Source organism: Ochotona princeps, chromosome 13, assembly GCF_030435755.1.
Source record: "Ochotona princeps isolate mOchPri1 chromosome 13, mOchPri1.hap1, whole genome shotgun sequence".
Taxonomy (NCBI): domain Eukaryota; kingdom Metazoa; phylum Chordata; class Mammalia; order Lagomorpha; family Ochotonidae; genus Ochotona; species Ochotona princeps.
Window position 1 is genome coordinate 56698802 of NC_080844.1, and position 27331 is coordinate 56726132.

The following is a 27331-nucleotide window of genomic DNA, read 5'->3' on the forward strand; positions in this document are numbered from 1 at the left end:
GTGAATGGAGATGGACAGAAAGTTTGGACAGTTGGCTGGTTCACTCCCCAAGCGTCTGTGACGGGTGGAGCCAGGAACGCGATCCAGATCTCCCATGTGGGTGTCAGGAACCCAGTTACTCATGCCATCACCTGCCTTCGGTGGTCTGAATTAGCAGGAAGCTGCAGCCAGGAAGCATATATGGAACCCAGGCACTGCGATGTGGCATGTGGATATCCCAGCTGGTCTCTTCCCTGCTGGACCAAATACCCCCCACCTTCTGTGTCTTCTCTGTGGGTCAGTTTAGTGTAGTGTCACGCTCTGTTCTGCATCCATGGATTCAACCAACCTCAGATGGACAGATGGACGGTATTCAGAAAAAAAATAAATCTCTGTCACTATTCCCTAAGCAATATGGTAGAACAGCTGTTTACAGGGCATTTATACTGTGTGTTAGATGCTGTCACAAACCTCAAGCTGATTTCTAGCATACAGGAGAGAGCAGGTGTTTGACCCAACAGTTAAGGTGCTGATTGCGATGCCCGCGTCCCACCTAAGTGTCTTGGATCAGTTTCCAGCTTTAGCTCCTGACTTTCCTTTCAATGCAGACTGTTGGCAGGCACCAGGAAATGCTGCACGTGGTTGGCAGACCTGGAGTTCCTGGAGACTGGTACCCAGTCATTTTGCACATTTGGGAAATGAGCCAGCGGATGGGAGCTTCCTTTCTGTCTCTAGCGTTACTTCCCGCATAAGAATTTTGAAAATAAACCCGGGGGGGGGGGTACATGCAGTTGTGTGTGAATGCTTTGCCATTTTATGTATATATGGGATTGAGCAGCCTCCAAGTGTGGCATCCACTGGGAGTTCCAGAAGCAATCCCCTGAGCATACCCAGGGACAGCCATATAGGGAGATGTTGGATCCCCAAGGGCAAAATAGAATTGTAATACTTCCAGATTTTCACCTGCTAAATGATACTGGAGATAAAAATATCCATTTCGTTCGGGCTGACTCCTTTCTGGTCTTCAGACTGCATGTTCACCTGCTCAACCTACGGCTACTTGAATTGTGCATCCTGTCTGTGATAAATGATAGTAGTGGATTTCCTGAGTCTCACAGCTAAAACTAGGAGATCTCAGATAGCCTGTGACTTCGGTCCCATAGGTATCATTTTTCACCAAATGCTCTCACTTCAGCCCCTAATGACCCCCTCAAAACTATCAATTAGGGAGTGGGTGTTTGGTGCAGTTGTTAAAATCTTTGACTTGTCAGTTTCTAGGTGCTCATGAAGAAATGGACAGCCTGGGTTGGGAATCATTTTGCCTGAAGTTCTGTGGCTTACCAGGGCCCAAGCAGCGCTAAAACCTGGAATTCCTGGCTGTGGGCCTGGCACCCCACCCTAGCCTGTGGAGGAGCAGGGCTGGTTTGGGGGCACGGGTGGAATTCTGGGGGAGGCGTTAGGTGGTTGTGTAAAAGTGCAAGTTGTGACAGTGAAGACCTCAAGGATTTTTGGGACTTTGTGTGTTTTGTGTCCTTCTGTAGTTGAGGAGAAGGGGCTGCCAGGGAGCTGTCTGTGGCCTGAAGAAGGGTGAATCCCTGGCCTGCTGTTAGGTGGTGTGGCCAGGGCCATCCACAGAGCTAACTGCTGCTGTTGTCTGTCTTTCCAGATCCTGTAACTGTGCCAGCATGCACTGTATCCTGTTGCTGGGAGCCTTGTACGTTTTCCTGTTTTCCGGAGGTAAGATTTAGGGGAAAAAGGTGGTGAAGTGTTGAGGTTTGGTTTTCCTTCTGATTCCCCTGGTTTTTGTTTTATTTCTTTATTTGAAAATTTGAAAGGCAGAGTTAGAGAGAAGAGAGAGATGTTTCCCAAATGGTTGCCATGGCTAGGCTGGGGCCAAGCTGGAGCCAGTAGCTTCATCTGGGTCTGTCATGTGGGGTGTAGGAGCCCAGGGACTTGGGCTACACTTTGGTGCTTTTCCCAGGTACATTAGCAGGGAGCTGGATCAGAAGTGGAGCAGCAGGGACTTGAATAGGCTCCCATGTGGGATACCAGCATTGCAGGTAGTGACTTAACTCATTACACCGCAATGCTGCCCCAATCCCAGTGATTTCTGAAGGCCTTGGATCCATCTGTCTTGTTGCTCTGCGGCAGTCCTCACTGATTCCAGCCTGTGACTGTCCATCCCTCTGCTGCCCGCTCCCCTACATCTTTTGTCTTGCAGTCCCAAATTCCCTTCCTGTCCTGCCTGTACCCTTGCTCTCTTCTGCTAAGTTCTGAATCATGGAGGCCATCTACCATGGTCACCCCAGCACTGACTTGCTGGTAAAGTACCCATCCTTGACTATCTGGTTCAGTTCCTTTGGACTCCCCCATCCAGCCCCCCACTCCCACCCCGATCAAATCGGGTCAGGTTCCCAGGGCCTCTGCTGTATAGCAGAGCAGATTGAATTTAAAGCAGGTGTTGGCAGTTGACTTTGAGGGAAGTGTTTGAAAAGTACGTGTTTTCCACTGTGTAGGCTGTGTGAGCAGTGAGCCTCTGCAGAGCGTATGTTCACCCTTGTGTAGTCTCGGTGCCTGGCACGGGAGCTAGGTACACCGTCAGTGCTTAATAGGTAGTTTCCTAAAGGAATCTTGGGGAAAACTGACTTCCTTCTTACTTCCCACCTTGTCCCACTTTGAAATCTGAGCCTGTAGGAAGGCGTCGCTGTGTCTGCAAATGGTTGTCCTGCCTGAAAAAGCAAGAACATCACATCAGGTGGCTGGGCTGCGCAGCCTGGCTCGGGAGTCTCCTCTGTACAACCAAGGCCTTGCCCTCTGATCTCCCCTGATTTCTTGCTTGCAATTCCTCCTTGGACTGTGTTTTGGGGAGCGAGGGAACTGCTATTTGCCGAGTTGGCTGCTGTCATCACCTTTTTGTCTTTAGAGCCTGGGAAGATCAGAAAGGCTGCAAGTAGGGTCTTGCTGGTCCAGCCTCACTGCTGTTGCTGAGCCATCTCCAAGTCCCGTAAGTGGGCAGTGTAAAGCAGTAGCTACAAGGCCAAGGGATAGGGCTTGGTGACGTGTGTCAGTGTGACAGGCCCTGAATGAGGTTGCCAGAGCCCCAGGCACAGTCAAGCTTCTACACCAGCATATCATGGAACTTTGCCTTCTGTGGCCCTAATGGAGCCCACCAGGGTATGCTCACATGCACTTGATCCATCAACCCCTGGGTTGGACCAGGGAGGTTGTGTGATTTGTCCATAATTACCCAAGTGTTGGGTGCAGAACTAGGATGGATCCTCAGATCTCCCTTAAGCTAGTCGTATGGCTAGATGCGTGTAGGGGTTCTTTCACAAAATTGGCTATTTCATCTATAAAGTGAAAGCTTTTGCCTAGATACATGGCTCTCAAACCTGCCTGTTCAGCTGCGCATCTGTGGCCTCCAGGGTTAATCGGCAAGGCTCAGCAGGTGGGAGGTAGATCTTTATGGGAGGCTGCTGGCAGCAGTGGTCACATGTTGCCGAGGCCCTGTCCCAGGGGAGCCCTGCAGAATCCCGGGCTGACCTCACTGGGAGCCTTGGGGATGGCTCCCCGAAGCCTTGGCACGGGCAGGAACAGCTGCTCACACGGTGCAGGGAAGGCCAGTAAGCAGGGAGTGTCATGGTGAGTGGCCTCTGGTCGTGGAGATGGCCTCCTGTCTCCAGCTGAAGTGGCTGGGAAGATAGGATGACATGGTTTTGTTCTGTCCCTGAGGGAGCCTCAGCTCTTGAGCCCTTTGCCAGTGGTTCATGGTCTTATTCCAGGAAAACCCTGGTGCTGTGTGTTGCCTGCAGAGAGGGGCTGTGCTTTGCAGAGGACAGAAACGCTCCTGTCCTCCCTGAGCTTCCAAGGACCCCTGGGAGCAGCCTGTGCTCCCAGTTGGGTGGCAGCAGGGTCTCCACACTACCAGAATGCAGCGAGGCAAAAAACACTTCAGTTGTGAATGGCTGTCCTGCTTGCGGGGCATCTGCTGTTGTTCATACAGGGCAACTAAAAGCTCCTTTCATTTGCACTGGCATCTTGTGAATGGAGAACAGCCCTGGGGGTTGTGGGTGATCAAGTTGACCTTGACATCATCTCCCCAAACCTGACTCCCCTGTGCTGTGTGAGTCCTCCTTTTCCTGCCAGCCCCTCTCCTTACCCCCAGCAAGCCGCTCTGGCTCATGACCTCAGTCTACCCCTGCCCTGGGCCCTGGCCACTCTGCTTTGTCTCCCTTGTGCCTTGTCAGTGGACATCGGTTGCTGGAAAGCATCGCCGTGGTCATTCCTACTGATTGTCATCTCTTGTGCACAGTTGCCAAGGGTGCTGGCTTCTCAGAATATGCCTCCCGGGGTGGCTGTTGGGTGTAGAAGTCAAAATGCCATTGGGATGCCCATATCCAGGTCTGAGTACCTGGGTCCAGGTCTGACTCCTGATCCTGCTCATGCCTACCCTGGGAGGCGGCAGGTGATGGTACAGGCAGCTGGGTCCCTGATGCCCATGGGGGAGAGCTGGATTGGGTCTGGGCTCCTGGCTTTGTCCTGGCCCAGCCTGGCTATTATGGGCATTTTGGGGAATGAAACAATAGATGAGAGATCCCTGTCTGCCTCTGCTTTTCAATTTAAAATAATAAAGAAAAAGAATGGAAAATGCATCCACAAATTTCCTATTCTAAAACTTCTTAGCCCTGTGTGTATTAGTCATACTGAACAACTACATCAGTATACAACTTTCTTTGTGTATTCTAAATCTAGCATTCCCCAGCATCCAAAAAAAGTTGGAGAGTCTTAATGTAGACTTTCCCTTCTCTTAAAAAAAATGTTTTTAAGCCCTAGGTGCAGTAATCCAGAGGGTCGAAGGTATAGGCACTTTCATGACTCTTAATTCATTTGGCCAACTTTTTTTTTCACCAGAAGCATTATATTAACTTGTGGTGCCACCACTGGAAAAGTACTTGCCCCAGTTGCCCTTCAGCTTAGAGTTTGACCATTTCAATGTCACATTTAAAGTGTTGTCTCAATATTAAAGCATTTTGTCAGCCATTTGAACATTTTCCCCTATGCTTTGCTGGGGCTCCGTTCTACCAATGTTCTGCCATGTTCACGTGCATGGTGATTGCTTGTAGCAGCGATGCCTTACCTGCAGGATCTGCTGGGTGGGCTGGTGGGGGGGCACTTCCAAAGATGTACCCAGGCATAGTACAAGGAGGCCATCCCCAGGGGACACCCCATAATGACCACTGACGTAGGAAGGACCACTAACGTAGCTGCTCCATGTGTATTTTTACAAAAGAGATTGTAAAGTGAAAGTGATTCATTGATTGACTCACCTCCCATCCTCCAATTGTGTCCCCAAAGGGCTAAAAGAGCCGGGACTGGGAAGGCTGAAGCCAGGAACTCCCATCTAGATCTCCCACATGGGTGGCAGGGGCCCACATACTTGGGCATCCTCTGCTGCCTTCCCAGGTGTGTTGACAGTCAGCGGGGCAGTGGAGCAGCTGGAGCTTGGATTGATGCTCTAGAATGAGATATTAGAGTTGCAGGTGGTAGCTTAACCTACTGCAATTGAGCCACTCACTGCACCATACAGCTGGATTCTGTGACTTTTAAAAATTTTTCTCAAGATACCCAAGGTTAGGTACAAAGAGACCCCATAGTCGTGGGGCACTCAGGTGTTCCTTTATGCCTCCGTGTAATTGTTTTTGAAGTACAGATGTCACTGGACTCCTTATCCGTGTTCACTCCTGTTACCTTTCATTTTGGTCATGTGATGTGGACATGTGGCCACTACCTCACTCTGCCTTGTGATGACCTCTTCTGATGTTCTCTTGCCTAGTGCCTCCAGTCCACCCTCTTCAGGAAGTGCACGTGAGCAGGGAGACCCTTGGGAAGATTTCAGCTGCCAGCAAAAGTAAGCCTTGATGGATACTCCCAACCACCCAAGGGAGGCACTGTCCCTTCCAGGCCTTCTGTCCTACTCCAGTCCTCCTTCCACACCAAGGGCAGGCCTCACCAAGTCCTTCTCCTTGATTTAGAAAGAAATCGTGGAGCTCTTCAGCATGAAGTTTCTAGGCTGCCTCTCAAAGTCTTCCTCACCTGACTGCAGTCTACCCGGCTGCCCTCGTCCCCTGACTTGTTTGTTCTCCCACTCTGAACAGTGTCACCTCCACAGTGTCCCAGCCACAGCATGTGTTCCCCAGGTGCTGCCTGCCCTGTCTTCGCTCTTGGGCTCCAAGGCTGCCTTCTGGACCGTGTTTCTCTGACTCTGCTCCCTCCCACCCTCTGGTGTATATGGAGTGGGGGAGGAGGTTGCTAAATACTTGAGTTTGGTTCCTGGCCCTACTGTTTACAAGGGCGTTGGCCTTGGGAAAGTTAATGGAGTTTCTTCATCTGTGCAATGGGAATAGACAGTAAATCTGGCTTGGTGTAGCAGTGGGTAGGTGCTAGAAGATACCAAATTTCCTTAGAGATAAGGGAGGATGTTCTAAAACTAGTGCAATGACGGAATGTGTTCGTGAACACACAGCTTCAGCATCACTGATCTGAAATCAGGCGTGTTTGAGTGCTGTCATCCATGGAGGAAATGTCACACAGGGTGTCACATAACTGACTGGAGTACTGATGCGCTAAGCATACTGTATAAAATTACGCATCACTTGCATGTCTATGAAACATAAGTTTCATGTTGAGACTTGGGGCCCATCCCCAAGGTATCTCACTATGCATATGCTGATATTCCAAAGGTTTCCAAAGGATGGAAACTTTTAATCCAAAAACATTTATGTTCCCAAACATTTTGGAAAAAGGAAACTCAAGCAGTACTGAAAATTAATTGAAAGATATACTTTACATGGGTGAATTGTGAGGTGTGTAAATGACCTCACCATTAAACTTGTGAAGTCACTAAAAATAAGTAGTGATAGGTTTGGGGGTGGTGGTTAGACTGACAGCAATTTGCACACCCGTGTGTTCACAGCACCTATTGTCCTATAGGAAAGGCACAGTCGGTGCTGGCTGGGATTTGGGACTGGCAAGGGGCTGGCAAGGGGCATCAAGACTGGCATCAAGACTGCTCCATCTCACTCCCTGGCCCAGGAGACTTCACGGAGCTCTGGTCTAGTGGAGGGACTTGTCCCACAATCAGAGCCATGTGAGGGCCGGTCTGCAAGCATTATGCCTGTGGTGGGTGGGAACTTCCTGCTGTGGGGGATGCTGCCTCTGGCAGGGGCCTTCTATGGCGTTGCCTTTGCCGTGTCTCGCTGAGGGCAGCAGCCTGGCCCACTGCAAGGTTCCTGCCCCCACCCTGCTGAATTGCTGCTAAATGGCACAGAGGTTGATTGTCGCTGTCTGTCCTGCTCTCCCCAGTGATGCGCTGCTCGGCGGCAGTGGACGTCCTGTTTCTGTTGGATGGCTCACACAGCATTGGGAAAGCAGGCTTTGAAAGGTCCAAGCACTTTGCCATCACCCTCTGTGATGCCCTGGACATCAGCCCCGACAGGGTGAGTAGAGGTTTTTGTATTCGAGCATGTTTGATTGCAAGTGGCAAAGTGAGTCTTAGGCAATAGCCGGCATTCGCTGGCCTGAGGAACCAGGAAGAGGCAGGGAGTGACTCCTGGTCCCAGGCTTGGTGTGGCTGCTATGCATTCCTCATGGCTACTGCTCAGTTCTGCTTGCCTTGGTTGGCTTCTTTCCCTGTCTGGCTTCACTCACAAGGTGAAAGTGTCCTGCATTGTCTTTCAAGAAAACAGAAGACTTCTTTCCTTGTAGAGCAAAAAACCCCCAAAAATCCCAGAGAAGGTTCTGATTGGACAGGCTAAAGTCACACAATAATGGCTTGACCAATCACAGTAGTCCAAGGGAAGGATCTGGCTGACTTATGCCACAGTGCATCCACATCGTAGGTCAGGAGTGAATACCTGGGTTTGGTTTCTCACTGAAATGATAAGTAGTGTATGCAGAACAGTGAGACAGGGTGAGCCTGCTGAGCAGACCCAAAGTGAAAGCCCATCAGCAGCCTGGAGTCTGCCCATGGAGCTCACCTCCCACCGTGTTCACAGCAGAGGCACCACTCTGGCCCCGGGGCAGGCAGCCAGCATGGGCATTTCCTAGTTTCTAAAAGAGGTGTTTGAACAACCCCACAGAAGAACAGGTGGTCAGGGCCCAGCGCGGAAGCCTAGCAGCTCAAGTCCTCACCTTGTACGTGCCAGGATCCCACATGGGTGCTGGGTCATACCCTGGCAGCCCAGCTTCCCATCCAGCTCCCTGCTTGTGGCCTGGGAAACCATTTGAGGACTTTCCAAAGCCTTGGAACCCTGCACCCATGTGGGAGACCCGAAAGAAGTTCCTGGCTTCAGGAATCATCGGATGGAAGATCTTCCCCTCTGTTTCTCTTCCTCTCTGTAAATCTGCCTTTCCAATAGAAATAAAAATAAATCTTTAAAAAAAAAACAGGTGGTTAGCACAGATGTTGACTGGTCGGGCATGTGAAGATGCCCAGTGCCAGTCCAGGTATTAGTGAACCTCTTCCTTGCCATACCAGTATTTTATTTCCTGGTTAGCAAAAGTCCGAAGTTGGGTGAACACATCTGCAGGAGATGGGAATTCTCGTGTGTCATAGGGAGATGGGCAGGGGGAGGTGAAACCATCACAGTCTATGGGAACAGTACATTGGCCTCCGTGAAAGTGATGAAGGTGCAGACCCCTTGATCTGTTCATTCTGCTTCCAGGAGCTTATTCTATTGATACTCCCACCCATGCAAAGTGACATCCACATAGAGTATCTGTCACAGCAGTATTTATGGTTGTATATGATGTCAAGTTGCCCAGGTGTCCCTTGGTAGGGGAGAGACAAGTCCACGGCAGGTACTCCTATACTGAAATAGGAAACTCCTGCATGGAAAGATACCAGAACTTGTTGAGTGTAAAAAGAAAGTTGTGCGTGGTACGCAGAAGATGTGGCTTTGAGCCTGTATTTGTCTTTCCATGCACACCGAGGGACTTGTCAGTGGTTTCCCATTAATAGGAGGGAACTGAGCAGACAAGGCACACATTCAAGGAGAGATCATCTGTACAGATGTTTCAAACCTGTAGGTTTTCAACCTTGTGAACTTACTCAAAAACAAATAAAAAAAAATTGAAGGAATGCTTTGGTCTGGAAAGCCATAGTTACCTGAATATAAGATGAGGTACTTACAGATCAAGACAGGAAATGCTATTTTTGGAGGGAAACCTCACAAACCTCTAGGTTTTAGAAGCAAATGTGACTTTAAGAGGACCAGGTGGTCTCTTAGAAGGGCATGACACTGGGTAGCAGGTGCACGTTGCCCTGGACCAAGGGCGGTCTTTTGTAGTCATCAATAGTTACTGTGGCCAGTACCATTCAATCTGGTCTGAGAGCTGCTGGATCTCCGTTGCCCTTGCTGCCCAAAGGAGTCCCTGTGAAGTTGCAGGAGCTCTACACAGAGGAAGTGGTGCAAAGGTCAGACACTGTTGACTTGGTGTGTGTTTGGGGGATGAGGAAACACACTCAGGGAGGGTAAGCGACTGCCTGGAATCACATGGCAATCTCAGGAGATGGCTAACTGGAAGAATTGAGGTTCTTGACCCTGAGCCCAAAATTTGCTTTCTTGGGCCTTTTGTCTCCCTTCTAGCAGGTAGCTTTCTGGGCAATAAATGGACAGCCAGCATTGTGGCGGTGTGTGCTGAAGGGAGGTTAAGAAAGCCATCCCAAGAAACTTTCTGGGTGGTGTTGTGGACAGCAGACACCCAGAATTCATGGAGCTTAATCTCAGTGTTGTGATTGGGTGCAGCCAACTCATAGCTAGAACCTGCTTGTCGGGTCCAGTCCGCTCTGGTCCCTCCTGCCTCCTGTGCCATTCAAGTAAATTGACAGCGTGGAAAAGCACCCGGCCCGTCCTACCTCCTGTTGTGCTATTTTAGATAAATAAAACCACAGGGAAACTTGGGGCTTCGGAAGCTCCCTTCCTGCCACTTAATTGAATGCATGGAGACTTCATCCTGTACAGCTCTCAGTCTGGTTGGAGGGTGCATGGCGCGGTAGTTCCTAGAGCTGCTGTCGCTAAGCTTGACCGACAAAGACTCCTAACATCCCACACTTGTTTTGGGTGTGGTCTCTCACACTCCATAACAGTGTTGCTAGACCACATCTAGGCTGCAGCGCTGAGTGCTGGGGCTGATCTTCAGATACTGGTCAAGCAGACACTGCTAATGATAAGGACAGCGAGAGGCCTGGGAACGTCCATAGAGAAGAGAACCTGCTTATCATTTTTATATGAAAGAGGATTCAGAATGGCCATTTATCTTGTAGAGATCTGTTTACTAGAAAGGCAAAGTTCTTCCATCTGCTTGATCCACCCACCAAATGGTTACAAGAGCTGGTAGGCCAGGCTGCAGTCGGGAGCCTGAAGCTCCATCTGTATCTCTCTTGTAGAGGTAGGGGACTTGGGCCATTCCCTGATGCCTTCCAGAAGCATTAGCAAGGGGCTGAATTGGAAGTGTAACAGTCAGGGCTTGAACCAATGTCTATGTGGGGTGCCTGTAATGCCAGCTTATCGTGCTGTGCCACAACATTGGCCTAGAATGGCTTTTCTTAAGAGGGCAGAATGTAGGCATTCAGGAAATCAGAAATGCACTTACCCTGTGGGGGCTGGGGGCGGCTTTTAACAGCTAGATTGGGGGAGCAGAGGGCTTGGGTGTCTATTTGGATGAGTAAGTGAGCACTGGGGCTCCTGACCAAAGTGCTGAGTCCATCGGCATGCTAAGTGAAGGGTTTGCCCTGGGCCATCCCTTTGGTGACTTCAAATTGTATGCTTTTGCAGCTGTGTCTTTTTGTTGCATCCAAGGGATTTGGTGACACCTCTCAGTGCTGTGGTTCTCAAGGAGAAATTGTCATGTAGCTGAAAATTAAGGCTTTCCCTGGATTCCCTGCCATTGAGTTGGATTTTAAGGTGTTTGAAGCTTTCTTTTTGAAAGCTACAGACTCCGCTTCCTGCCTCTGATTTGCGCAGGGGTGATTACAGTGTGTGAAGAACAAGAGGCTGGCTTCTGAGCCCAGGGTAGACTCAAGATAAAAGGCAACTATTTTGCTTGCAAACCATCAATTAAACGAAATGCCTTAACAATTGATTTCAGCTGTTGGACTCTTGTTTTCAAGTTGCACATTTCCTGTTTAACGCCAGTCCATATACCCAGCTGTTGGTCTGTAGGGAGTTGTGTGGGTTTTTTTTTTTTTTTTTTTTTACCCAAGTAACTCACGTGACTTCATAGCAATATGCACAGTGAGGTGTATTCTTCCCACACACACATTCTCGTCTTTCCTCAAACCACCCCTGCCTGTTTCCTAGAGTCTCTTTCCAGAACCACTTCATGCAAATATTAGTAGGATACACATGTTATCCCCTCCCCTTTACACAAAGGGTAGCCCACCACATGCATTGTTCTTCTCTTGCGTTTTCCTCTTTATGGTATCTTAGAAATCTTTCCATATATGTATGTGCTATAGGTAGTTCATTTTTCAGACATAAGGATTTACCAAGTTCTAATTATTGCGAATGTACTCTGACCTGGTAAATGTGTCATCTTGGGGAGTGTATCTGTAGGATAAATTTCCAATGGCTCTGTCTTTTAAGAGTTTTATTTATTTGAAAGACAGAGTGACAGAGATGGATGGAGGGGAGTGAGAGAAACATAATGAGAACATGACTAGTTCATGTCCCAGTATCCTCACAGCCAGGCTCGGCCAGGCTGAAGCAAGGACCCAGTATCTCCATCTGGATCTCCTTCATGATGGCAGGGACCCAAGCACCTGTGTCGTCCCCGATTGTCTACCCAGGCACATTAGCAAGGAGCTGGATCAGATGTAGAGCAGTCAGAACTTGAACCAGTGCTGAAATTGGATACCAGTATCAAGACAAGAACTTGCTAGACCATAACACTGGTCCCAGTTATTGATTTTCAGCAAACACTGACATACTGCCCTGGGTGGATGCTAAGCCAGTTTGCATTCTTGCCAGCTATGGTAGAAGATGCTGGTTGTTACCACATCGTTGTATCTGACATCTGGCTACTCTGAGGTGAAACAAATGGCATCCGTGTGTGAGCAGGTCAAACACCCGCCTGCCCCCACATGAAAGAGCCTTCTGCATGTCCTGCTGTGCTCTCTGCTCGTTTCCTTTGCTTCCTCTTGGATCCCTGGTCTTGCACATATTGATTTCAAGAAAACCTTTCCCCAGTGGAGTTGCAAATAATTTGTCCAGTGCGCCTTCCTTTTTGGTTGTGCTAAGATGTGTTTGGTTCTGTTGAAGTTGCTCCCTCCCTCCACCAATTTAGTCAGATTTACTCACCTTTGCTTTGTAAGGCTTCTGGATTTTAACTCTTTTGCCCTCCCACCCTCCTTTTCACTCTGATGATAAAGTGATTTCCCTACAGTTGACACAGGATTTTCATGACTAGGTTTCTTTAAGATTTATTTATATTTTATTGGAAAGGCAGATATATAAAGAGAAGGAGTGACAGAGAAGAAGATATTCCCTCCAATGGTTCACTCCCCAAGCAGCTACAATGGCTGGAACTGAGCCGATCAGAAGCCAGGAGCTCTTCCAGGTCTCCCACATGGGTGCGAGGTCCCAAGGCTTTGGACCATCCTCAACTGCTTTTCCAGGCCACAAGCAGGGAGCTGGATGGGAAGCAGGACTGCCAGGATTAGAACCAGTGCCTATATGATATCCCTGCGTTTTCAAGGCAAGGAATTTAGCTGCTATGCTATCACGCTGGACCCTAGGTTTCTTTTTAAAAGATTTTTTTAGTTTTTATTTTATGACACAATTCCACAGGCTTTGGGATTTCCCTTACCCCCTCCTAAATTCCCTTCCCCCACCCTAATGTCCCTTGTGTCACCATAGTAGTAGAGTCCTTCATAAGCAGTCGTAAGTCCATCTGCTATTTAAGTGTATCCTGAGATTGCTAGTTTGGACAATGGCAGAGTCCAGCATCCCATTGTCGAGATATGTCTAACAGTCTCATTGGGAGTCCATCTTTGGTTTGGAAGTAGAAATGCATACTGCATTGTATCTTCACATCTCAATATGATAGTCTCTTATTTACACACTTACTATACATTTCCTTAAATTAAAAGCCATAAAACAAAATCAGCAACAGCAATAAAGTTAAAAAAATTACAATGCAAAAAAAAATTACAATGCCATGAAGTTAAATAACATGCTACTGAATGACCAATGTGCTTGACTAGGCTTCTTACATTTAAATCTTGAATATCCTTTCAATTTATTGAGAGCACCAGGGAAGCAGTGTCCCTTCCCTGAGGATGGCGCAGCTCAGCTGAAGAACTGTCCAGGGTAATTGCCTTGGGAGCTGTGGGTCAAAAGATTGAAGTGCAGGCAGCATGATAACAGGCTAATCTTCTGCCTGCAAGAGTCCCAGCCACTCCATTTCCAATCCTCCCTATTTGTGACCTGGGAGAACAGCAGAGAATGACCCAGGTCCTTGGGCCCCTGCACATAATGGGAGACCTGGGTGAGGCGCCTGACTTCTTACTAGCTCAGCTCTGCCTCCATCAGTAGAGGGAAGATCTTTGTCTATGCTTCTCTCTTAAATTCAAGTAGAAATAAATACTTTTTTTTTTTTAATCGAACTGGGGTTGACAGTGCAGGACATAGCAGCTTTGACAGATCCTTCTAGAATCTTCCACTGATCTTGGAATGACTAGCACTGTTTGAGTGGTGGGTGGATGGGTCATTCATCTTATCTTTGTTTTTTTCTTGGGAATATTTTTAACTTGACCTTGTCTTGGGCTCTGGGTCCTCTTTCCTGCTGCAGGTCCGAGTGGGAGCCCTGCAGTTTGGTTCTGTTCCTCATCTGGAATTCCCCTTGGATGCATTTCTCACCAGACGGGAAGTGAAGGCAGAAATCAAGAGGATGGTTTTCAAGTATGTATGGACAGACGCCCCTGTGGTCAGGATGAAACCAACTGCTCTTAGTCTGACCCTGCCCTTGGTGTCACACTGGGGAGAGTTTCTAGGCCCCCAACTATGCAGAGGCAGGGGCAAGAATTCCCTTTTCCAGGCTATGCCTCTTCAAAGTGATAATGTGAGAATTCAGCTGCAAAGAAAAAAAATAGCATTGTTGATGTTCTGTGTGGTTATGAGTTGGCTATGAGAAAGGCCTGATAAAAAGTCCAGACCAGGGTGAAGAGCCTGCAGTGGTTGGGAGACATGTACCTGTAAGTTTTCCTACACACACACACCATCTAAAGACCTGGATGAGGTAGTGTCATGACTCTTAGGTATGTATATGTGCATGTGCTTTTTTTTCTCATGGATAATGCATGTGTGCATGTATTTGTGTTTAAATATATACATGCACATCATGTATGTGTGTTAGTGCATGTCACATGCATTTGTCCATCTATGAGTGTACATATACATGCACCTACTACGTCCACCACATCCTCCACAAGTCCTCACCAGAGAATGACGTTGACACTTTGATCTCCGATCTACTCTGGTTTCTGTTGTCCCACAAACTAGTGTCCCCTGAAGTCCTGCTAGGGTCCATGGTCAAAGTTATTCACGGTCATTGTTTGTTCTTGCCAAGTACCCAAACCCTGAGGTCGTCCTTCCAGCCACAAGCCTGTATGTCTGTCCCTGGTACTCTTCAGGCTACAGCAAGACCTCTCAAAGCCCTTTAGCCTTGAGAGAGACCCTGGAGACCCCTAAAGACGTGATCACAGACTGTTCATCCCCGCCATTTCCTCTGCCAATGAGTGTCTGGAATGGGGTAAGTCATGTGCAGGAAAGCACAAAAGGAAAAAGCACTAATTTTAAACTCCATTTGTGCACACCACTGGCCTTTAGTTCTTCCCTAGGAGTCTTCTGCCACTGGACTCTTTGGGAACTGGTTTCCTGTACAAGATGATTTCAGCCTTGTGCCATTTCTTGAGCCCAGACACTCAAAGCAGCACACATGGAGAGAGCTTTTAAAGCCACATGGGTCAGAATTGTGCAGGGAGTGTGTTCATGCAGTTGCCTGGGCTCTCTGCCAGGTTGACTGAATCCTTCTCTGGCCTGGGCAGAGACACTCAGGGATCTACACCTTTACGAGATATCCCCACCCCTACTCCACCTTGTTCCCTATGCTTGTTGAGCACAACAACTCTAGCAGCTTTGTTGAGATATAATTTATACACCATGAAGTTCACAGATTTAATGACTATAATTCAGTGGTTTTGAGTCACAAGTTTTACAACTATTACCATAATGTAACTTTAAACATTTTCATCATCTCCAAAAGTAACCTTTAAAATAGATGCTTCTCCAAAGATGGTAAACAAATGACCAGTAAGTGTATGAAAACATGCTTAACCTCTTCAGTCATAAAAGAAATACAACTCAGAAGCACAATGCAATGTCAGGCTAAAATGAAAGACAATAGCAGGTATTGATAAAGATGTGGAGAAATTGGAACCCTCATGCGCTATAGAGTAATATAGCCATAACTCCTGCTTCTATCCTTTTTAAAAACAGGACTTGCTTGCCCTTAGTACGTTTATTTTATTGCAAAGGCAAAGCAAGAATAACAGTATGAGAGCAAGAGATATTCTCCATCTGTAGATTCATTCCCTAAATTCCAGCAATTGCCAAGGCTGGGCCAGGTGGAAAGCAAAAGCGCAAGCTCCAATTAGAGTATACCAAGTGTGAGGAGGCATCCAAGAACTTCAACTATTATCTGCTGGTTCTGAGCTTTGCATTATCAGGAAGCTGGAATGCAAGGAGAGGGGCACTTAACCAAGGGCACTCTGTGTGGGATGTGGGTGTCCCAAACAGTGAATAAACCAGCTATACCGCAGTACCTACACCTGCTTCTGACTTCCATCTAAAGAAAAAGCTACACTTGAAAAAGCATAATTCTTTGACAGAGCCTATTTTCAATTATTTATTGTGACATCAATAAAATAACATATAAGGATTTCACAACTCAGTTGGATAGCCAAAAAAACTCAGGTATGGTAGAACTTTCACTAAACCTGGAGGTCATGCAGGGACAGAGGATGGTAAGAGGCCAGCTGGTCATCTTAGAGGCATGTAGCAGCTGAGATTGTTCACAGACCCAATGGTCAGGATGGAAGCCAATGGAGGAGCCTAGGGTTGTAACAGCCCTGCTGGACAACGGGTGGACCTGTGGAGGAACCTAAGTTGTTAAAACAAAAAATACCCCAGTGGTTACCCTACATCCATGTGTAGCAGCCTAAGGTGGTAAAAAAAAAAAAATGTTACCATTGCAGGCCTTTGGAGGGGCCGAGGGTAGTAAGAGGCCTGCTGGTTACCAGGAAAGCCTGTGGAGGAGCCGAGGGTGGTAGAGGCCTGCTGGTCACCTTGCAGGCTGATCCAGGAGCCCAGGGTGGTAAGAGGACTGCTGGACACGGTGCAGGCCGTGGCAGGAGCCTAGGGTGGTAAGAGGCCTGCTGGTCACCTTGTAGGCCTATGCAGGAGCCTAGGATGGTAAGAGGCCTGTTAGAGAACCGGCAGGCCTAGGAGGAGCCTAAGGTGGTAAGAGGCATGTTAGTGAACCAGCAGGCCTATTGAGGAGCCTAGGGTGGTAAGAGGCCTGCTGGTCTCCCTGCAGGCCTATGCATGAGCCTAGGGTGCTAAGAGGACTACTGGTCATGCTGCAGGCCTATGCAGTAGCATAGCAAGGTAAGAGGCCTACTGGTCACACTGCAGGCCTATTCAGGAACCTAGGATGGTAAGGGCTTTTAGTGAACCAGCAGGCCTTTGGAGCCTTGGGTGGTAAGAGGCCTGCTCGTCACCTTGTAGGCCTATGGAGGAGCGTAGAATGGTAAGAGGACTGCTGATTACTAGGGAGGGCTATAGAGGAGCCTAGGATGGTAAGAGGCCCATTAGTGAACCAGTAGGCCTATGTAGGAGCCTCGGATGGTAAGAGGCCTGTTAGTGAACCAGCAGGGCTAAAGAGGAGCCTAGTGTGGTAAGAGGCCTGCTGGTCACCCTGCAACCTATGCAGGAGCCTAGGGTGGTAAGAGTCTTTTTCGTTACCAGGCAGGCCTGTGGAGGAACCTAGAGTCCTAAGAGTCCTTTTAGTGAACCTGGAGAATTATGGATCAGCCTAGGGTGGTAAGAGGCCTACTGGTCACTCTGTAGGCCTATACAGAAGCCTAGGATGGTAAGAGGCCTGTTAGTGAACCAACAGGCCTAGGAGGAGCCTAGTGGGGTAAGAGGCCTCCTTTTCTACTGCAGGCCTATTCAGGAGCCTTGGGTGGTAAGAGGCTTGCTGGTCACACTATAGGCCCTTTCAGGAGCCTAGGATGTTAAGAGGCTTGTTAGTGAATCAGCAGGCCATGGAGGAGCCTAGGGTGGGAAGAGGCCTGCTGGTCACACTGTAGGCCTAGGCATGAGCCTAGGGTGGTAAGAGGCCTACTGGTCATGCTGTAGGCCTGTGCAGGAGCCTAGGATGTTAAGAGGCCTGTTAGTGAACCAGCAGGCCAAGGAGGAGCCGAGTGTGGTCAGAGGCCTGCTGGCCACACTCAGGCCTATGCAGGCCTATGCAGGAGCCTAGGATATTAAGAGGCAGGTTAGTTAACCAGCAGACCTATGGCGCCTAGGGTGGTAAGAGGCCTGCTGGTCACCTTGTAGGCCTATGCAGGAGCCTAGGGTGGGAAGAGGCCTGTTAGTGAAGCTGCAGGCCTATGGAGCCTTGGGTGGGAAGAGGCCTGCTCGTCACCTTGTAGGCCTATTGAGGAGCGTAGGATGGTAAGAAGCCTGCTGGCTACTAGGGAGGCCTGTAGAGGAGCCTCGATGTTAAGAGGCTTATTAGTGAACCAGTAGACCTATGGAGGAGCTTAGTGGGATAAGAGTTCTGTTAGAGAACCAGCAGGCCTATGCATGAGACTGGGTGGTAAGAGGCCTGTTAGTGATCCAGCAGGCCTATACAGGAGCCTAGGGTGGAATGAGGCCTGCTGGTCATGCTTCAGACCTATACAGAAGCCTAGGGTGGTAAGAGGTTTGCTGATGACCTTGCAGGTTAATGGAGGAGCCTAGGATGGTAAGAGTCCTGCTTGTTACTCGGGAGGTCTATTGAGGAGCCTAGGATGGTAAGAGGCCTGTTGGTCTCCCTGCAAGCCTTTGCATGAGCCTATGGTGTTACGAGGCCTACTGGTCATGCCGCAGGCATATGGAGAAGCCTAGGATGGCAAGAGGCCTGTTAGTAAGCCAGCCGGCCTAGGAGGAGCCTAGGGTGGTCAGAGGCCTGTGAGTGAACCAGCAGGCCTTTGCAGGAGCCTCGGGTGGTAAGAGGCCTGCTCATCTCCATGCCGGAGTATGCATGAGGCTAGGGTTATAAGAGTCCTGTTCGTTACCAGGCTGGCCTGTGGAGGAGCCTCGGGTCCTAATAGTCCTTTTAGTGTACCTGGAGCTCTATGGTGCAGCCTAGCATGGTAAGAAGCCTGTTAGTGTACCAACAGGCCTAGGAGGAGCCTTGGTGGTAAGAGGCCTGCTGGTCACGTTGCAGGCCTATGCAGGAGCCTAGGGTGGTAAGAGGCCTACTGGTCATGCTGTATGCCTATTAGGAGCGTAGAATGGTTAGTGAACTAGCAGGCCTAAGAAGGAGCCTAGGGTGGAATGGGGCCTCCTGGTCATGCTGCAGGCCTATGCAGGAGCCTAGGATGGTAAGAGGCCTGTTAGTGAACCAGCAGGCCAATGCAGGAGCCTAGGGTGGTAAGAGGCCCACTGGTCACCCTGTGGGCCTTTGGAGGAGCCCTGGTGGTAAGAGGCTTGCTGGTCACCTTGTAGGTCAGTGCAGGAGCATAGGATGGTAAGAGGCCTTCTGGTTACCAGGGAGGCCTATAGAGGAGCCTAGGATGGTAAGAGGCCTACTGGTCACCCTGCAGGCTTGTGCAGGAGCCTAGGGTGGTAAGAGGCCTGCTGGTCACACTACAGGCCTATGGAGGTGCCTAGGATGGTAAGAGGCCTGCTAGTCATGCTGCAGGCCTATGGAGGGTCCTAGGATGGTAAGAGGCCTGCTGGTCACGCTGCAAGTGTAGGTAGGAGTCTAGGGTAGTAAGAGGTCCGTTTGTTACCATGCATGCCTGTGGAGGACCCTGGGGTCGTAAAAGACCCGCTGGTCACCCTGCAGGGCTTTGGAAGAGCTGAAGACGGTGAAATCCCCTAATTGTATCTTGGAGAAATATTGCAAAATAATGTTAGGAAAGGCCATTCTTGTCAACACTGAGGCCTGTGGAGAATCTTAGCGTAATGTCAGGCCCTCCTGTCAACTATGAAAGCTGTGGCAGTATGAATGGTGTTGCAAGGCTCTGAGGTAAACCTGGAGGTTCATGGAGGCATGGAAGTTGAAAACGGCACATGGGTGAATTAGGAGGGCTGTGGAGGAGTCGATGATAGTTTAAGTCTCTCAGTAACCAGAAAGGCTGTGGAAAATCGAGGGTGCCAAAGGCCAACAGGAAAACCAGCAGGGCTGTGGAGGAGTCCCTGATGGTGTAAGACTCTCCAGATACCTGAGAGGCTTTGGGTAGGTCAAGGGAGGTATAAGTCCCTCCAGTAATTGTTTACCTGTTATATGTTAGCAAAGCCCCATGAATCGTTCGAAACAGCTGGGGAATTGTCGATGGAGGAGTAAATTGTACCGACAACCAGGAAGGGTGTGGAGGAAAGTGATGGTAGTGCAAGTCCTTCCAATAACATGGCGGGCTGTTAAGATGTAGAGGATTAAAAAGGACACACAGGTCAATCAGGAGAGCTGCGGAGGAGTTGATAGTAGTGTAAATTGCTCCAGGAACCTGCGAAGATGTGGAGGAGTTCATGGTGGTGTAAGTCCCTCCAGGAACCTGGAAGGACGAGGAGTTGATGGTCATGTAAGTCTTTCTGAAAACCTGGTAGTTGGAGGAGATGATGTCAGAGTCTGTCCCTATGGGAACCTGGAAGGACGAGGAGGAGTTGATGGTGATGAAAGTTGATCCAGGAACCTGGAACGATGTGGAGTTGATGGTGATGTAAGTTGATCCAGGAACCTGGAAGGACGAGGAGGAGTTGATGGTGGAGTCAGTCCCTCTTTGAACCTGGAAGGACGAAGAGGATTTGATGACATTGTAGGTCTTTCCAGAAACTGGATGTATGTGGAGGAGTTGATGGCAGTGTCAGTCCTTCCGGAAACCTGGAAGGATGTGGAGGTGTTGATGATTGTGAAGAAAGGGCAATGGGTGAACCAACAGGGCTGTGGAGGTGTCCACAATCTGTTTACTATGGTTTAAGGCTGTGGATGTGCCGATAGTGCTGTAAGTCTCTGCAGTGACTTCCAGGGTTGTGACTTGTCAAGGATTAAATAGGCCCACGGGTCAATCATGAGAGCTATGGAAGAACTGATTGCAGGTTTTGACCTTATGGACCTGGAAGGCTGTGCAGGAGTTGATGGCTTATAAGTTTTCTGGGTGCTTGTAAGGCTGTGAAGGGGTAGAGGGTGGTATAAGTTCCTGTGGTAACTTGGAAGGTTGTTTACTTGTCGAGTGTTATGAAAGGCACACAGGCAACCAGGAGGGCTGTGAGGGAGTTGATGGTTGTGTCACAATTCACCTCTGGTAACAATTCAGGCTGTGGAGGAGTCATGGATTAAAAAGGCCCATGGGTCAGCCAGGAGTTTTCTGGTGGAGTTTATGGTTATGTAAATCCCTTCGGTATCTTTGAGGGCTGTGGAGGTGTCGAGAGTGGTATAGTTCTTTCCAGTAACTGGAGGGCTGTGGAGATGTTGAGGGTTGAAAAGGCCCAGAGGTCAAGCAGAAGTTCTGTAGAGGAGTCGATGGTGGTGGTATTGGAAGTCACTGTGGTAACCTGCAGTGCTTTAGGGTGTTCAAATGGTAGATATTTATTATGGCTAACTCTCAAACTGTGGTTCAGCAGCTCAGAATGCTGCATATGATCATAGAAAGTACACAGGAATAAAATTCTTAAGCTTCAAAACAGAGACCCAAGGCCCTATCTGGCAGGCCTGCTGGACACTCAGCCTGTGTGGGTGATTTTGACCCTAGTGTCTAAATGGACTCTGAACTTTGATCTGTACTTTGCCCATGTCCTTTGCTCCACCCTCCAGTAACACTGAAACTTCCGCCCACATTGGATTTTCTAGTCCCCAGTCTGTGTAGTAACAGCCAGGCATTCAGATCGAAGGGACTTTGCTGGTGAAGGTATACTGATACCAGTCTGCCCTCTCACCCAGTCTCCAGTTAACCTTCTACAGGTTCTCCTGTTCTGTTTCTTTTTTTAAAGATCTATTTATTTTTATTGGAAAGGCAGATTTGCGGAAATAAGGAGCTAGAAGGATCCTCTGTCTGCTGGTTCGCTCTCCAAGTGGCCACAACAGCCTGAGCTGATCCAAAGCCAGGAGCCAGAAGCTTCTTCCGGGCCTCCCACATGGGCACAGGGTCCCAAACCTCTGGTCCATTTTCTACTGCTTTCCCAGGCCGCATCAGGGAGCTGAATGGAAAGTGGAGCAGTCAGGGTACAAACTGGTGCCCATATGGGATCCTAGCGCATGCAAGGCGAGGATGTAGCCACCAGGCCACCGTGCCAGGTCCTCCTGCCATGTTTCTTGCTGATGCAGCTATCCAGTGTTAAGGTCCCTCTCAACCTGTTTAGTCACTCACTGTCCTGGACCTCATTCTGTCACATCCCAGATCACTCAAATGGCACCTATCTGCTATGATACCTCACATCATCACACACTCGTCTGAACCACGTTAAGAAATGCTGATAGGTGAAGTGAAAAAAGTTTGTACATATGGAAAAAATTTTTTTGTTTTACCAAGGAAAAAGGATACAAAAGCGTACAACATAATACAAATTTGTATTTGAGAAGACAGAAGAAATAATAATCCTCAATGTACATACACCTAAAAACGGGGCACTAAAATACAGGAAGCAAGACTGATCAAACCACAAGGAGAAACAGAAGAATCCATGATTACAGTTGAAGACTTCATTACCCTTTTCTCAGGAATGTGCAGATTTAGCAGGCAGAACATTGGCAAGTTGCACTCAATATCACAATTTACCACTACAGACCACTTCATCCAACTAGAGGTGCATATACATTCTCTTCAAATACAAGAGAAAAATACGCCAAGATCACTTTCTCAGCCATAAAATATTTCATAAAAAGTGTAAAAGGGGGGCTGGCACTGTGGCGTAGTGGTAAAGCTGTCATCATTTATGCTACTGCCATCCCTGTGTGCTCACTGTATCATGGCAGCTGTTCCACTTTTGATCCAGCTCCCTGATAATGCTGTGGCAAAAGCAGCAGATGATGGTCCAAATGTCTGGGCCCCTGCCACCTGCGTGGGAAACCTGGAATGAGTTCCTGTCTCCTGACTTCAGCTTGGTCCATCCCTGGCCACTGCAGTCATCTGGGGAGTGGATGGAGGATCCCTGTCTCTCACTCTCTGTAACTCTGACTTTCAAATAAATAAATAAATAATATATATATATTTAAATTTAAAGGAATAGAAACCAAATAATGCCCTATCTGCAAGGAAATAGAAATAAAATAGAAATAGAAAATAGAAATCAGTTCCATAAATGTAATTGCAAAACTCCAAAATATTTTGAGACTAAACATCACACTTCTAAATAACACATGAAGCAAAGAATCTCAAAGAAAGTTTAAAATATTTTGAACTAAATTAAAGATGAAAATAAAATTTATCAAAAATTTTGGAACATAGCCAATGTAGTGCTTAGGGTTAAATTTATGGCATTGAGTTAATTTGTTTAAAAAAAAAAAAAAAGGCTGGGGGCCCAGTGTGTAGCCTAGTGGCTAAAGTCCTCACTTTGCATGCGCCAGGATCCCATAAGAGTGTGGGTTTGTATCCCGGCTGCTCCATTTCCCTTCCAGCTCCCTGATTGTGGCCTGTGAAAGCAACAAAGGATGGCCCAAATCCTTGGGAACCTGCACCTGCCTGGGAGACCTGGGAGATCTGGAAGAAACTCCTGGCTCCTGGCTTCAGATCAGCTCAGCTCTGGTCATTGAAGCCACTTGCAGAGTGAATCAATGGATGGAAGATCTTTTTCTTTGCTTCTCCTCCTCTCTGTAAATATGACTTTCCAATTAAAAAAAAATATCTTTAAAAAAAGAGGCCTAAAAACCAACAGTCTAGGGCCGAGCGTGGTGGCCCAGCAGCTAAAGTACTTGCCTTAAAAGCACTGGGATCCCTTATGGGCACCAGTTCTAAGTCAGACAGCCCCACTTCCCATCCAGCTCCCTGCTTGTGGCCTGAGAAAGCAGTTGAGGATGGCCCAAAGCCTTGGGACCCTGCACCCATGTGGGAGACCCTGAAGAAGGTTCTGGCTCTTGGCTTCAGATTGGCTCAGCTCCAGCCTATGTAGCCGCTTGGGGACCGAGTTATCAGACAGAAGATCTTCCTCTCTGTCTCACCTCCTCTCTATATATTTGACTGTGCAATGAAAACAAAAATAAATCCTTTTTTAAAAATCAATAATCTAGGCTTAAATCATACAAAACTAGGAAAATTGTGTTAAAATCACAGTAACCAGGAGAAAATTAATGAAAGAGCAAAAATCAACTAAACATTGGAAACATTGGAAATTGATAGGGAAAAATCAATAAATTAAAAATGTGGTTCCTTAAAAAGTGAAAAAATAAAAATTACTAATCAGAAATGGAAAAGAGAAATCATAAGCTTTAGACATGAAATATTCAGACTTATATTAAAAAGTTTGATGATGGGGCTTGGCAGCGTGGCCTAGTGGCTAAGGTCCTCGCCTTGATCCCATATGGCCGCTGGTTCTAATCCCGGCAGCTCCACTTCCTCTCTGTCTCTCCTCCTCTCAGTATATCTGACTTTGTAATAAAAATGGAGTAAATCTTTAAAAAAAAAAAAAATTTGATGATGTGGGTGAAATGCACAGATTCCTAAAAATACATAATTTAGCAAAATTCACACAGGAATAGATAATTCGAATAGATCTACATATTTTTGAAACTGAATAATTAATGCTCTTCCAAAAGAGAAAGCACTAGGCCAAAATGGACTAACTAGTGAATTATTTTAAACTGTAAGGGAGAGATTATACTACCTGTCTACAATCTTTTCCAGAAGATGCTGCTTAATTCATATGATGCCTACATTACACCAATTCTAAAATTAAAGACATACAAGAAAAGTACAGATCAATATATCTAATAAATACAAGAAATGAACAGCAAATTATTAGCCAATTGAATCCAACAATGTATCAAAGAATTATAGCCCACAGTCAAATGAGACTTATCTCATGTGGGTAAGTTGTATTCAAAATTTGAAATGCAGTCAGCATAATTCATCACATTAATAGGCTAAGAAAAAAATCACATGATCATGTCAACAGAAACAGAAAATGCATTTGATGGGGGTCTAATGCCCATTTACAATAACAATTAATTTAAATTACTCTGTGCAAACTAACAGAGGAGCTTCCTTAGCTTCACACCAGTATTCACTAACAGCTAACAACAAGCTTAATGAGAAACAAGAAGCATTTCTATTAAGATTAAGAATGAGAGGGTCCAGCACAATGATTCAGTGGCTAAATCCTCTCCTTGCATGCGCTGGGATCCCATGTGGGTGCTGATTCATGTCTTGGCTGCTCCACTTCCCATCCAGCTCCCTGCTTGTGGCCTGGGACAGCAGTAGAGGACAGCCCAAAGCCTTAGGACCCTGCATCCACATGGGAAGCCTGGAGAAGATACTGGCTTCGGTTTGTCTCAGTTCTAGCCATTGTGAGCACTTGGGGAATAAAACAGTTGAAGGAGGATCTATCTATTCTCTCTGCAGATCTGGCTTTCCAATAAAAGTGAAAAAACCATGAAACTCAGAGACACATGGAGAAAGGAGAAACAGGGAGACCCTGGGGGCAGAAAAAGCCTCTTCATGTGGCTGGGAAAGTTCTTCCCGGGATGGCTGCAGGGGACCGCAGAGGAGGCAAGGGGACAGAAACTGAATGTTGGCTGCAGTGGTGGGGTCACTCAGGTCACGGGAAATGAGGGCAGGCACCATGAATCAGAGCTGAGGAATGTGGCTGACTGGGAGTGAGGGCTCCTGTCCTCCCGCAGCCCTGGGGCGTTTTTTTTTTTTTTTTTTTTTTTTTTTTTTTTTTCCCTTTGCGCTGAAATTTTCAGTGCTGGTCTGGTTGGCATCACTGCCTACACCTAGGACACTTGCCTTTCCAGATCAAGGCCATCCTCACCCTCCACCCCAGCAGATTATGCTTTGAGATGCTTAAGAAGCTATTTTGACAAAGACCATGTTGAAACTTTGCAAGAAGGTTAGAAAATATTACAGTGAAGCCTCCCGTTGTTGCTTCCCAGGAGGACTTAGGAGCAGATAAGACACAGCTGCTGCTGAGATCCACTAGAAGCTCACGGCCTCTGGCAGCTGTGCCTGGGCGCCCCACACACTCATCTCCCGGTGCCTTGACCCCGGTTTTCTGATGCTGAAGTTTCCGCACTCAGCTCTAGTTTTCTCATGAACGCTACAGGTCTCCGTCACTTGAGCTCAAAGCCTCGTCTATCCTTTGTTAATGTCTTTTAAATTATTTCAACATAGCTTATAGAACAGAACTCTGCTTTTTTTTAACTTATTATTTGATGCAGACTTTTGTGTAAAGATGAATTTTTCATGTTGATTTGTTTAATGGTGGTATCATAATGTGGAGGGATCTATCTGCCACAGCGCTTTTAACCAATCTCCCAAGGGGAAGATGAGGTTGGTTCTAGGGCTTTGGTCTGTTTTCTTTTGAAAGCTTTAATGAGTTCTCTGTACCTACAGTGGTTTTCTGATGCAATAGTGTTCAAAATCCGTTGCGTGGTTTGCCCGAGTCTGAATCATTTGGAAAGAACAGGGCATGTGTCTGGCGTTACTGTAAGTGGAGAGTCTCATGCCCAGTGACACGTCGACCAATCTGAACTCTGGTTTAGTCTCTTGAGGGATTTCTTAAAAAGATTGATTTACTTGAATGACAGAGTGACAGAGAAAGAGAGATTCCTTCTGCTAGTTTGCTCCCCAGGGCTGGGCCGAATTGACACCAGGAGCCGAGTTGCCTCTGGGTCTCCCAAGTGCATAGCAGGGCCCTGGTGCTCGGGTCATCTTCCAGTGTTTTTCTAGGCACATCAGTAGGGAGCTAGATCAGAAGTGGAACAGCTGGGATCCTAATGGGGTGCTAATAGCTTAACCCACTGCACCCACAATGCCTGTCCCATCCTGAGAAACTTTTATGTCCTCAATTTGAAACTCCTTCAAAGTGATAACTTCTGTAGTGGACTGTTGTCAGAGACTGTTGTCAGATACCACAGGTCATTTGTGAGGTCCCAGGAGACACCGAGCAGAGCCTTTGATCCTCAAGCAGTCCTCTTGCAGGTTGAATGGCCTTTGTATTCATGGGACCAGAGATGTTTCAGATTTTTAATGTCTTTGGATTTGGAAATATGTGTATATACATAATAATGAGGTATCTAGGGGAATGAAACTTGTGTTTAAGCATGAAAATTCATTTGTTTCATATGCAACTTGCAACCTGATAATTCCATATGATATTTTGAATAATTTTGTTCATGAAACAGTTTATGTATCTCAGTGGAAGGAGCTGAGAAATCTTTTTTTTTTTCCCTGTGAGGAAGCTGAGTAAACTATATAACCTACATTTAGAGTGCAACCCATCACTAGAGGTCAGGTGTGAAATTTTGTACTTCTCATGTCGACGTTCAAAATTTGATTCTGGAGCAGTCTAGGATTTCAGATTTTTTGATTGGGGTGCTCAACCAGTACTTCAATGTGGAAAAAAGCCAAGGCTGAGGTTAAATAACTCTCCCAAGGTCGCTAGTGAAAGATACCATGTAATGAATATTTGAGTGCCACAGACTCAAGAGGCCACATCTTTAAGTGCCTGGCTTGTGAAGGTTTAGATTCTAGTTCCTTCTCCTGGGTCCAGCACCCAGGGCAGCCATCACCCCCAAGGCCAGAGCTGATCTGAGCATTGCCACTTCCAATTGAGGGTGCTCCTATCAGAGAGAAAGGAAAAGCATCCAGGTATGACTGTGGTGTGAGACCGCCCTACCATCTGGAGCCAGACCCTATGAGCTAGAGCAGACTGAGCTGGAAACACTCTACAGAATACACCCCAAGGTCAGAGCCATTTGGAATCCCCCCTGGCCTTGGCTAGAAGCTGGGAGACTGTGTTTCCCTGGAGGAGGGTGTGTACCATTGAGAGATGGAGTAAGTGGAGTGACGTGGATGGCAAAGAGCGTC

At 47.6% G+C, this 27331-nt stretch overlaps 1 protein-coding gene across 1 annotated transcript in view; it reads left to right on the plus strand.

Moving 5' to 3' along the window:
• Nucleotides 1-1648: 1648 nt before the first annotated feature.
• Nucleotides 1649-27331, plus strand: part of VWA2 (von Willebrand factor A domain containing 2) — a 45375-nt gene continuing 19692 nt past the window's right edge. Inside the window, exons 1-4 of the mRNA XM_004580217.2 lie at nt 1649-1716; nt 5813-5887; nt 7342-7475; nt 13831-13940. Coding sequence (XP_004580274.2) covers nt 1665-1716; nt 5813-5887; nt 7342-7475; nt 13831-13940 — 371 coding nt within the window. The 5' untranslated portion in view covers nt 1649-1664. The remainder of the gene's footprint in view (nt 1717-5812; nt 5888-7341; nt 7476-13830; nt 13941-27331) is intronic.